Consider the following 13,102-nt stretch of genomic DNA (forward strand, 5'->3'; position numbering starts at 1 on the left):
TGTATTTTTAGAATAGACAATGTTTGGTTTGGATTCTTTTTCAAAAAATAAATAAAGCGGATTTAAAAGGTTTTTATCTTGATTTATTGAGTGTAAATATGTAAAATAAATAACAAAAAAAAAAACGAATGTGTGTTTAAAAAAAACACATACAAAATTTAAATTGTATAGAATGTTTTTAAATACATTTTAGGTTTGCTGCTAGGAGTTTTATCTTTATTTTTTACATTGTAAATAATTTTAGTTTAATAGTTATGTGTAATAAATTAGTGGATTAAAATATTTCAAACTAAGGTATATGAAAGCAGCATGTTAGATATTTGCATGCAATGCACATTAATCCTTATCATAAATATAGATTATGCCATTTTTTTAATATAAGTGTATTATTATTTAAAAATAATATAATACGATATTTACAATATGATAATGTTTGATGATTGCTGCATTACATTTCTATAATGCTTATTGAAATCACATTGATATATACATTATTCACATATTTAAACTATTTCAAAATTTTTGGACTAATAGTTTTTTATATTTCAAACTTAGGTTTTATCTGGAATCACTTTGACTGATTGTGGCATTTTAGTTCTGGCTTTTGCCAAGTCTCAAATATTTCAAGTATTTTATTTTCGAATGTACCTTGGTATTATAGCTTTTGGTACTCTCCATGGTCTCATATTTTTACCTGTCCTCTTAAGTCTTTTTGGTGAGTGAAATTATAATATTTCTCATAACTTATAGCCATTTTAATGTTTGAAATTAAACTAAAAATGGCTATAATTTTGATTTGTATTGTGTATTTATGAGATTTTTTAAATCATATTTTAGAGAAAAAAACTATATATTGTTGGTCCTTGTTATAGAATGAAACTTTAAATAATAATAATAATTTGCAATTATTATGAACTATTAATTGTTATCTAATATAGCATCAGTCATTGGACAATACCTTTGGTTTATAGCAAAAGACCAATAGCTAATAACAGTGTAAATACAAATATAATAACTATGTTTTTAATTATTAATAATTTATTTCTTCAAATTATTGTTCTTTAACATATACTGTTCTTAATTGAGTATATCTATGTTCAGTATTTATTCATGTAGCGGTTTTATTTATAGGTCCCCCTTTGAGATGGAGAAAAGCTAAAGAACCTAAAACTTTTGAATGTAAAATTGATGTGCCTTTAACTAATGGTGACCAAAATGAAGTGCCATTGACAGATATGTGATAAAAGTCAGTAATTTAATTATAAATTAAAATCACATTTTCTGTTATACTACAACTTCATTGGCCAAATATAAAAATTTATATTTATTTCTACTTACAGAAAACATTCTTATTTTTGCCTTTGAAGTACTTAGGAATTATTTTCTTATAATTTGTGTCTGATATAATCATTTCATAATTGTTGGAACTTTTATGTTAATTTTTTTAATTGATTAATTTATCTCTTTTGTATAAATAAATTTCAATATAAAATTTTTAATCTGAAAAATGTTTTTCTCACAAATATGCTTATTTATTTTATTTATTTATTTTCCCTCTCATATAAATGGTGAAATATTCAATTTTTTTTTTTTTTTTTCAGTACTTCCATCTAGAATCTTGACAAAACAATTGTTTGGACATTGAAAATGTGTATTTGGGTAGTTTTGATGTGAAGTGATCCCAATGAATCAACTGCATTTGTGATGTGTATATTTTTGTTGTATTTATATTTTTAAGATAACGAATTTTTATATCACCATTTAATTATTTACCTCATTTTTCTTTATCATGTAATTAAATATTTGTTCTTTCCATGTGCATTTCAAACTTGTTTGTTGATTCTATGTGTTCTTGATTAAGCATTTTGAAAAGGCAAAGCTTATAAAATTTTAAATGTGCTTAAAAATTAAATTACCGTCTTTTTTTTTTTTTTTTTTTTTCATATCTTTATATTTATTTAGTTGCTTACAAATAATATAACCTTTCTACCGCCTATATTCAATATTGTGGTAACTATAGAGAAGGAAAACTTATTAAGATTTAAATTGTAGGTTACTACTTCTGCTGCTTTTATAATGTATTTTGATTATTAGTATGCCTTTTTATTAATAGCCTCCATAATTGATTCTTTGTTATTTATATTAATGACTGTAGCTATTTTTAAATTAACTTGCATCTATTATATTTATTTGATAGCTTTCTTTTTTACAAATAAAAATATTACAATTAATACAAAATAAATTATTGATATTCATATATATATATATATATTTTTTTTTTTTGAAAAAAGATAATAAAATGCCAATTATACCTTGTTAAGCTGTTTGCCTTGCAAATTTAATAACTGTAATAGTAATATACCTACTGCAAAGATTTTTCAGTATTTAACAACATTGAGTGAATTTTACTAGCAATAAACGTTCAATAACACTATTTAATTAACACTTAGTGTGAACTTCATTATCTGTTTAATATAAAAAAAAGATTTGTCTTGTGTTTTCTATTATTTAATGCCCCCCCATTAGCATTTGCATGCTGCAGTAATATGATGAGTAATAGTTGTTTCATTCTGCATTTTTTCATTAATACATATCTAATGAAATAAATCTATATTCTCTGATATTTATACATATAAAATAGAAATAATTATTAATATAATGAGCTTATTTATTAAGATTGTTTTTAATGAAATGTACCTAAGTTCATTATCATTATGTGCATATTTATAAGCAGATCATTGTCAATAATAAATATTTAGTTAAATAGCATAAATATTTATCTAAAAAATTTAAAATGCTTTAGTCTAGTTCGTTAGTTAGTTTTTATAATGAGAATTTGGTAATTTATTTTTGGTAAACAAGATTTTTTTTATTTAAAAAAATTACTTAAATTATAGAAGTGTGGAGCATTATATTTTACAAATAAGTGATTTCACTTATATGAACTGGTTTCTATCAATTGATTTGCTTTATTAATATTTTTGTATAAATTTCATATTTATTTCACAGGAATTTTATAGCATTTAACATCTGGCATTGCATCAGTTAACATTTTGTTAAATATATTTAATATAATGCAACTTTTGAGTTCAAAAAACATATGTAAAGAGCATACTAAAATATTTTTAAATGATTATTTGTAATTGATCTCTTAGTTTGATCTCTAATAATTTATTCAGATCTTGCATATATATATATATATATATATATATATATATATCAAATTATAGATTTTTTACAGTTACTTTATTGAAATATGAAATTTTCTAAATTATTATAATATTATTTGCATACATTTATAGTTATAATTATTTTCTGTAATCTCAGATTTATGTCATTAGGCATAATTTGAGCTGTCCTGAAATTTGGTAACCTTGGTGACTATCAGAAAATTATTGATAAGACAATGATGTGATAAAACAGTATGTGTAAAATAAATGTACCTGAAAAAGATTTTGTAATTACATCTTTAAAAGTTTCATGAAGGTTTCTTTTAATATATACATATCAAAGCTAGTCATTAAGAAATAAAAAAAGGATGGAAACTTACACACTTTGTATTTACATGTATGTTGTTTTTAAGTGGATACTCATGCATTCTTGTAAAGCTTGATTATTTCATGGGATAGAACTTTAATCTGTTATTAAAATCAAGCATGATATTAAGTTATATATATGCTAATTCTGGAAAAAATTCAGAACTAGAAATTATGATTTAAAAACCAAATACAAGTTAATTAAAAGTTTAAAATAAAGTTAAGATAACTTATATTAACTTTTGAAGATTTTTTTTCTTTTCGAAGTCGTGCATTTCAAGGTCTGTTTAATTTTCAAATACTGATTGTATTAATTGTTTGTTAATTTTATCAGATTAACTGAGATTATTTATAGTAATGAAAATTTTCATTTAAAAAGCAATAGGCAAACTAAGACTTTTTTTAACTTTGGGTCTCTTACTAAAAAAATAGCATTATGAAAAATAAATTTTATCATGTGATTTCTCAGAGAGCCAGAGTAGAATTTTAAGAGTCTTCAGAAATGCTACCATTATATTTTTCAAAGTTAGTTAAATATTGTCTGAATTTATAACTTTGCTATTAAAATGACTAAATAAATAAATCGAATTAAATTTGTTTTTACCTTAAATTAATATTTTATTTAATAAATTTATTTGTTCTTTTATTATGGAATGCTGAAAAACCTTTTTACATTCATAAAAGGGCTGAGAGTCAAGTTATATATTTAAAAAAAAAAAAACTTATTGAGATTATTTTTGCAATTTTTATTGGTATTTTCAGTCAATGTTCACAGTGCCAAAAGTATTCTAATAGTACTAAATTTTACAATACTACTTTTTAATATGCATTTTGGAAGATCAAGTTTTCTATTTACTTTGTACAAACTATGTTTCAATCTTTCTTTCAAAATTGAAAGAATGTTTACAGTTATCATTTATATAAAATTGTTAGATGATGTATAAATAAGTTTCTATAAAAATAATTTTCTTTTATAATATATTTTTGAATTTTGTTATATAATTTGGATAATAAATGTGATTTTTTTTTTCTTTTGCTTATTATTTTGATATTAATGATTAAATATTATTGGCAGTGAAGTTGCCACATATTTTCATAAAGGCTTGTTTAAATATAATTTTGCAGACGGGATGTTTATAAAATGTATATTCTTTTTATTTAATTTTTTTAAGGCTGAATAACTATGATGAAAGTTGTGATTGCATTCAGTTGCATAAAAACTTACCAATTTTTTTTGTATGGTTTATTTTGTTTGGTTTTGTATCTCATTGTTATCATAAAAGAGAATTTTTATATTAATGTTTTAAAAACTCAAACATTTTTCCTTTCAAATATCGGTAATTCTCACAGCATTGTTATAATATGCAAATAGTTATTCTATTTTTCTAGTCATGATTGTGTCAGATATTATTAAAAATAATTACTAGCTATTCTTATACAATTTAAATGAATAAAATTTAGAAACTGGGAACCATTGGCATGTGGTGATATGTTAATAAGTTTGTGGTTTTATTTAAATATAGAAGAGTTATGTCTTCAATAAGCTTTCAAAATTACATTTCATTACATGTATATAGTACTCTAGTAAAATGTAGATATTTTTTATGTATTTATACGAACCTTAAAAGATATTCAGGTATTATTTGAGTCTTTATATGTACCTATAATAGAATTTTCATATATTCAAGGCTGATCCTCAAGACATTATAGCAAACATATTTATAATATAAATATTCTTATTTACAAATATGAAATTTATACTTGTGTTTAAGATATAATATACAATTTATATATACATATATAAAGATTGATAGATACTCTTATACTTGTCATAATAGAACTATATTTATAAATATACTCCTACAATTTGTCAAAAAATTATTTTTTATTTATATATATATATAACTAAATATTTTCTGAAAACGTGTTTTTTTGTGTTTATGTTGAATTTGTACTATAAATTGTAAATAAAATGCTTTTCTGAGAAATATAGTTATAAAAAATATATTTACGATGTAACTTTTTTAATTTACATCAAATTTATAATATCAGTTTTGTTCAAAATGGATCTTAACATTTTCAAATTAAACTTTCAAATATGCAGTTTTTATTTGACAACATTTATTTATAATCTGAGTTTTTGAAGTATATAAGAAAATATTTTTATCATGTATTGAAATCACTGTACATCAGAAAAAAAAAAAAAAATTCTGCAGAATTTTATGTGAATAAACAAGTATTAATTACTTGTGAATTAAATATTAATGGAATTTTTCCGGTCTTTACTTAACATGCACATTAACAGTTATCATATAACCGTTTGAAATCAAAATTTTATGTCTTGCTCTCACTTTTACTGTAATATTTCTGTAATTGTGCATCTTTAAAGTCCAAAAAATACACAAAAATTTTAATTTCCACAGTTCTGTTTAATGGAAGAAATTAAAATAATTTTTTTAGCAATTTGTTCAGATTTACAGAAAAATCTCAGTAGTCCTCACATTTTGAAACATGTGTAAATTATTCATGAATATAATCCATGCAAGGTGTTTAAATCTTTACAAGTTTAATTTAAAAAATAATCATTGACATTATCTTGTGCATATGTCAGTACTTGTCCAAAAAAATATTTATGTTAAAGGCCCAATTTACAGCATATCATATCTATAGAAAATGGTCTGTTAAAAAAGGTTGACTTTCTGATGATTTTTTTAACAACAAATCCTTTACTTATGAGAATTGCATGCCTTGTTATTTGAATATAGTTTTTTTTTAGTATACTAACAAATACAAAATTTACATCATATAAAGTAGATATTGACAAAAATCTTTGATTGGTTGCAGTAATTATTAAAAATATATATATTATTTTGAAATGTCAAGCTAGTTAGATGATAGATCGATAGTTAAGACGACTATTCAGTTTTTATATGTATACTTTCCTGAATAATTATAAAATCATAACAAATCAGACATGACACATTATAAGGATAAAAGAGATAGTAACCCTATCCTTTCAAAATATGGTTAACAATAATTAAAACAGTTGTGTGGTGATACACTATAAAAGCTCTACTGTTTCAGTCATTTACTAAATATCACAATTTCAAAAATTCATGAGTTATTTGTCATAAGAAACATAAGGGCTTTGCATCCATTGCATTTTCTATATGGTTAAACAAGTAGATCAAAAGAATGAGTGAAAAGTACGATTAATTTTATGTTTAAACAGTTATTTATCTCTTCCATGATTGTCTTCTCCGAAATGGTTTATAATAAACAGACTGAAGTATTAAGACAATAGATTTACAACACTGCTAATAAATTTTTTATCATTGTTCCTGAAATGGCAATATGTTGCCTATGTATTATTTTACTAACTTTAATTGTTAAAAGAGACTTCAGTGAATTTTTCTTCATTACTAATCAACATAAAAATAATAAGTGAGGTTAAAAGAATCTGAAAAATAGCTTCAAAATTTAAAAATACCTTTGAAAATTCAACAAAATATTTTATGTTAATAACAAAATCAAGCTTTCTAAAACGAACCTAAGTAGATAATTAGAAAGAAAAAAAAAGTCCCAAGAAGCAATACTGAATAATATTCAAATGAATAGGCTTTATACTTATAGGTGATAAGGCAAACGCATTTTGCAAGAAATAATGTCATTTATATACATACATTCCATTAAAAATGTACAAAAACAATTTTTTAAAATTATATTTTATGTTGCTACCCAAGAAATACTATACAAAAAAAGAAAACACTATGCAGATAGTTTATAAATTTGCAATAATGAAATTTGTTTGTCAGCTGCTTCAGTAAAAATATTCAGTATCATTTTTATCCTGATGAAAAAAATTATAAGGGTTGCATTTAATTTTTTCGAGGAAGAACAGCTAAGCATTTATGACCAATGATATACATAGCTGTTAATGAATTTTAAAATGATCTCCATTGCTGAAATTTTGTTGTTGTTTCTAATGGCACTTGTCATAAACAAGCCCACTGACTTTAAGCCAAGGGTACGACTTAGCTACATACACACATCACAACCCTTTTCATGGGGCGGATATCATACATGCATTTCACTAACATATCGTAATTTAGACCTGAATCAAAGAAAGATCACCCCTGATCCAGTACCCCCCAGTGGTATTACTCTCAACACGGAGGACTTTGTGACCATGACAGATTTATACAATCGCCAGCCACCACACACGGGGGGAGTCTTCAGCCGACGAGGTTTGAATTCACAACCCAAGGGACACGAATCCAACGCCCTACCAACTAGGCTATCCTGGCCTTAGAAATTTTATTGTAAAACAATTTGATAAAATAAAGAAACAGAACTTTTTGTAAGAAATAAATTTTTATTAGCAAAAAATAAAGGTAAATGGAATTTCATTTTTTGTTCTGTCTTAAAATACAAATTTAATTTTCAATAAAAAATAAATGCATTTATTTTGATTTTTCATTACTAACTGTAATTTATAAAATGGCACTAAATAGAATGTTTCATTCAAAAAATATACAAAAGTTTAGTAATTTACATCAAAGACATCAACATGGTCCCCTGATTTGAATCGCCCTCTGTCTAAGATTCCAATCAATCTTTGAACAGTGTACTCAGTTGTAAGCAATCTATTCTGCATTTGGGCTTCTGTAAATAATAAAAATATGTTAATAAAAAATGAGAAATATCTCACAATATAATTATGTTTCTTTACTCTGAGATTAGCCATTTAAAGTTATAAATTTTCAGTAACTATTAGATATAGATATTTCCTATGGATAATGACTAATAGTTTGTCTTTCAACATTTGTTTCTGAAACATTGAAACACATATGAGTAAAAAAAAGTTAGCTCAACGGAAACAACTCAAAAAAATAAGCATTCAGTTTTTGTAAACTGTCTTATTATTTACACATATTATATTATATACCAAATTAAATAGCATGTTATACATGTGAGAAGCTTTTTCATTGCCTATTATCTATGATAGTAAATAATTTTGTCACTTGACAAAAGAAATATAGTGTTATAATGGGAACTGATTGTTATACATTATGAAATGTGGAAACACTGATTAGTGAAAAGATTCATAAAAAGAAATATTTAAAAAATTGAAATCTATAATTTGGTATGCATGTTATTCCCTATACTAATGAGAAAATGTACAGTTTTTCAAGTAACTCAATAATCACCAATGTTGGAATTAAAAATTAAATCTTTTTATAAAAGTTAATATTATTAAAGAACTATTTTTCATTCCCTGAATGTCAAGATTTCCAATCTACAGTTTTGAGATGTACTGTGAATAATAGGAACATGAAGGATTTTGCAATAAAAAACAGAGGAAATAAAAACCAGCAATAACATTTTTAATGGAACAGAATCTAATTATTAATAGCAGAGTCAATATTAAAGATCCCTTCTTTTTTCCAATTCTTACTCTTATGAAAAATTCAAAATCTTTGATCTGAAAATCAATGGGTCTGGTGCAGTGAGCTTATAGTAAAGCAGTTCAATATGCTCCATAATAAATAATGGTGCTTTATTCTACACATAAACACATGCAACAAAATTTAGCCAAAGAGTACACAATAGCAGAACTTGCAGTAAATAGCCGAGCATAAGTAGCAAATCAATAATAAGCAGCACAATGCACACCAAGAGAATTCACTTATCTATTAGCATAAGTTTTACTCAAGTGACTATACATCTTGGTAGAGTAATATACACTAGACTGTTCAGCACATGACTCATTACTGCCTCAACACAAGTCTGACTTCAGCTCTAACTTCCAGCTTTTTATGATTTATTCATAAGGCAAGGAAAGATAGTCATACTTTATGTCTTAATAGACCTCGCATCGGAATTCCTATCAATTTTAGAATCTATTTTTTGTTGCAAAGACTGGGGTCATTGATTCAGCATGCTTACAACATCCAGCAAAGTTATTTGTAAAACTGCCTTAACTTAAGACAACTTACTACACAGGAATTACAGGTATGTAACAATACAATACCTTACCTCGAAAATAATTTTTGCAGGTTTTAGTTGACAATAATTAATTACTGATGCAATTAAAAGAATGCCAAAATAATGCTATTATTAACATCTTACAAAAAAAAAAAAAGACTATAATGTTGAGAAAAATAATTTGAAATTCTGGTCATATACTTTCCAGATTTTTTTCAATATAATTATATCACATGTATTAAAAAATACTGAATAGTCATTTTTATATTCTATATTTTTAAAACCAGACATATTCACTTTACTTTCCCGAAATTTTTGAAGAATTATGTTTTGTTAACATATGTTTATAAGGTAGTTACAATATAAATATAAGAAAATTAATTTCTATTTAATTGTTAATAAATTATCATACCATGGAATTGTTGCTTAATCTCTGGCAAAGCATCTCGCAAGATCTGAGGCAACATATCTGTTACTAAAGGACCAGGTGCATAATTTAAAACAACAACACTATCTTTTTCTTCTTCAGCCAAGGTACGAAAGTACATATCTCTTGCTGCTTTACCTAAAGAAAAAGTATATTTAGCAGTTTACTGTAGGAAAGCAAATATGAATAGTGCACAAAAACTAAATAATAAATACAAACATTTATTCAAATAGCTGTCAATTTATTAAATTATACATATGATAAATTAATCTTTTTATTTTTCTGATTACCTAAATTCAAACATAATAAATTTTACCTTTTACATTGTGTGGACTTTTGGTTTTTCATAGGCCTCTAAAAATCTAATGATTATAAATTTATATGTGTCATTAATCTAGGTTTTTGAAAGAATCACAAGATTTGTAAAGCTGCAATTTTGCAATTTGCCAATTGACGGAAAATTTCAATCTCAAATATATAAAAGCCTTGGCTATGCTCACGCTAGTTTTATCTTTGGCTTCTCCATAGAGGGCACATTTCTTAGATTATCAGTCATATTTGTATAACTTAACTTCAAAATTATCACAAACATAAAATTTCTGGTCTACATGCTAGGGAAGTAAAAGATGCAATTGAATGGAAAATTCTCCCCCTTATTACATATCTAAAGACAGATAAAATGGAAACAAAACAATATCATAAAAGGAAATGACGTAACTTATATTTAAAAATAAATTATTTTTTAGACATTGTTTATTTTTAAAATTATAAAAAGCACTTAATCCACTGGTTTACCAAGTAGTGGATATTTTGTTCATAGAAACTGTTTTGTTGAGATAGAAATAGCAGTGTGTAAAAATAGCAGTATTTTGAATCCTTTTTCATAGAACAAACCAAATCAAATGCACAGGATGAAAAATCGGTGCTATAAGCTTCAAAATTTAAACCAAACCCAAGTATAATATGAATAAGTTTTAGTGCCCAGTCTTTGAGCAGTTCAAGAAATAAAATTATTCTGAAAATGTCATACAAAAAAAAAAAAAATGCCTACTTTGGTAAAATTGCCTATTTAAAAATCCAGCCTTGCCCACCAGAAAAAGAAATCTCAGATGAAAAATTGTCATATATATGCATTTTTGCTTTTCTGATAGGTAACAATAATAGAATAATAGGTAGATTAATAGGTTAGAATAATAGATTGCAATAATGATAAAAAGTTCAGTTACCTTCACTTTGATGATATCCAATCCATTGCATCTCTCAAGCATGTCTTAAGACACATTAGCTGCACCACAATGGGAGCTATTTTGTATTAAATGCTCATTTTAATTTCTGCAACTTTTAAAAATATGGATGAATTATCACAGATCCCTACTGAAAACGTTATATTTGAAGAACTTTGATGGTCAAGTGTTGAAGATAACTCAGCTGGCAATAAATTTTAAAATTCCAAACCGTACCAATGAAAAGATATTTAATACCAACAGATTTAGCAAACACTAATACTACCTTCTAGCTTCAGAACTAAAACTTTGAAACCAAGTCATTGTTCTTATAACAAAATTTTACAAATATAAATAGTTGTTTTGAGTTGAAATTCAGAAATCCTGGAAACTTCTTTTATTAATTTATTCTGTTATTACATCACTAGAATGCAAGGCTAAGAAGCAAGACGATGCTAAAAATAACCATATTGGTAATGGAGAGACTTGTCATGCCTTAGCAAAGCTAGTGTACAGTGTTCTAAGTGAGAAATATTTTGATTGGTATAGGCAAACTAATTCATCCTATTTCCATTTGAAAAATGATTAGATTCTCATTAATTTCAGAAATACAAAAGATGAAAATATATTAAAAAAATGACAGAAAGTTTGCACATAACTAAAACCAAATTCAGATTTAATTGGAACATAACAAGACATTCACTTGACATGAATTATTTGCTTTTTAAGCAAATAACTAGTAGCCTTTAGCATACCAAATAACAGCATAAAAATGACTTTCAAAAGAGTTTCTCTGTTGTAGCTATTTTGGAGAAGTATTATAAAATAGACTTGATTCTGGTTCATCAAAATTCAATTTGAAATATTTACTCTTTATAAAATATATATTAGAATATGCACTTTATTTAAAATCATAATTTAAAATTAATTGCGTAAAATTAGCTAGAGCTTCAAACTGTCTGAAATTATTCTTAATAAAAATTTAATTTTCATATAAATAATTCTGAAATCAAACACTGTTTCTATGCATTACCAAAGCCTATTATAAACAAAATAATTTTAATCAAAAGTTCTTATTTGTATAAATGTCTTTACAAGAATAAAAATAAATCAAAAAACAAGAAACTACCTATCCTACCTGTACAATACAAGCTCCATCCTCTAAAAGGTTGAATAGCAGCCAAGGAAGAAATGTTGAGTACTATTTTTCGCTCAACAGTTTTAAATGCATTCAGAAATGCAGTTGTTATAAAAATAGCTGAAAGAAGATTCACCTCGAAATAATTTTTAATATCTGGTCCACTTGTATTTTGAACAGCTGTTTTCGATATATCTCCTAAGGTACCTGCATTGTTCACAATTATAGCTTGTCTGAAATTATAGTGGGTATATTTGCTAAAACAATGCTCATAGCTTGGGCTATCAAGTAAATTTAAGTCCATTGCGAGTCGTTCAACAAATACGACGCTGGTCTTTTCAATTTCAGCTTTTACATCATCTAACTTAGTCTTATCGCGAGCAATTATCAAAACATAACTACCTTCAACAAGTTTCTTCGAAAATTCTTTAGCTATTGTTGCTCCTAAACCACGACTTGCGCCAGTTACTATTAAAAAAGTAGGTACCTGCCAATTAATCGTAGGTATAACGAAGTTAGGAGGTATTTCAGTCATGCCGTAATTTATATAAAGATTTGTTTTCTAGCATGTAATAATGGCAATTGAAAAACAAAATAGGTACTTAAATTTATCTGTAAGCAAATACTTAAAAACCGTCAGTCAAGAGAAATGATTAAACTGCGCATGTCTGTTATAACCTGACATGCACAAAAGAAATTTGAATGGAAAATTTATCTGTTAACAGGTTCCAGAAAGCAAAAAAAGAAGAATAGAGATAAAAAAGAAACATAAAATAATTTCTTTATTTTT

The 13,102-nt window shown here is 25.3% G+C and overlaps 2 protein-coding genes across 2 annotated transcripts in view; one reads left to right on the forward strand and one right to left on the reverse strand.

Annotated features, from left to right (window-relative positions):
- The window catches only part of LOC129965743 (NPC intracellular cholesterol transporter 1-like), a 32,125-nt gene extending 26,732 nt beyond the window's left edge, over positions 1-5,393 (forward strand). The window contains exons 25-27 of the mRNA XM_056079891.1: positions 556-715; positions 1,132-1,246; positions 1,602-5,393. Of these exons, the coding sequence (XP_055935866.1) occupies positions 556-715; positions 1,132-1,241 (270 nt within the window). The 3' untranslated portion in view covers positions 1,242-1,246; positions 1,602-5,393. The remainder of the gene's footprint in view (positions 1-555; positions 716-1,131; positions 1,247-1,601) is intronic.
- A 2,515-nt stretch (positions 5,394-7,908) lies between these two features.
- On the reverse strand, positions 7,909-12,973 carry LOC129967002 (sepiapterin reductase-like). Its single transcript, XM_056081633.1, has 3 exons — positions 12,313-12,973; positions 9,937-10,089; positions 7,909-8,201 (listed from the first exon to the last, which is right to left on the reverse strand). Exons 1-3 carry the CDS (start codon positions 12,845-12,847, stop codon positions 8,080-8,082), a joined length of 810 nt encoding a protein of 269 aa, XP_055937608.1. The 5' UTR covers positions 12,848-12,973; the 3' UTR covers positions 7,909-8,079.
- Positions 12,974-13,102: the final 129 nt, after the last annotated feature.

The sequence above is a fragment of the Argiope bruennichi genome, chromosome 4 (genome assembly GCF_947563725.1).
Source record: "Argiope bruennichi chromosome 4, qqArgBrue1.1, whole genome shotgun sequence".
Classification (NCBI taxonomy): domain Eukaryota; kingdom Metazoa; phylum Arthropoda; class Arachnida; order Araneae; family Araneidae; genus Argiope; species Argiope bruennichi.

Bases quoted from the DNA above. Each gene is read 5' to 3' on its own strand.
- LOC129967002 (XM_056081633.1), bottom strand. From the start codon at position 12,847: ATGACTGAAATACCTCCTAACTTCGTTATACCTACGATTAATTGGCAG. The intron at 10,090-12,312 runs GTAGGATAGGTA...CTTTTTCTTTAG, and splicing joins ATGGAGCTTGTATTGTACAG to GTAAAGCAGCAAGAGATATG. The intron at 8,202-9,936 runs GTATGATAATTT...TATTATTTACAG, and splicing joins GATTAAGCAACAATTCCATG to AAGCCCAAATGCAGAATAGA.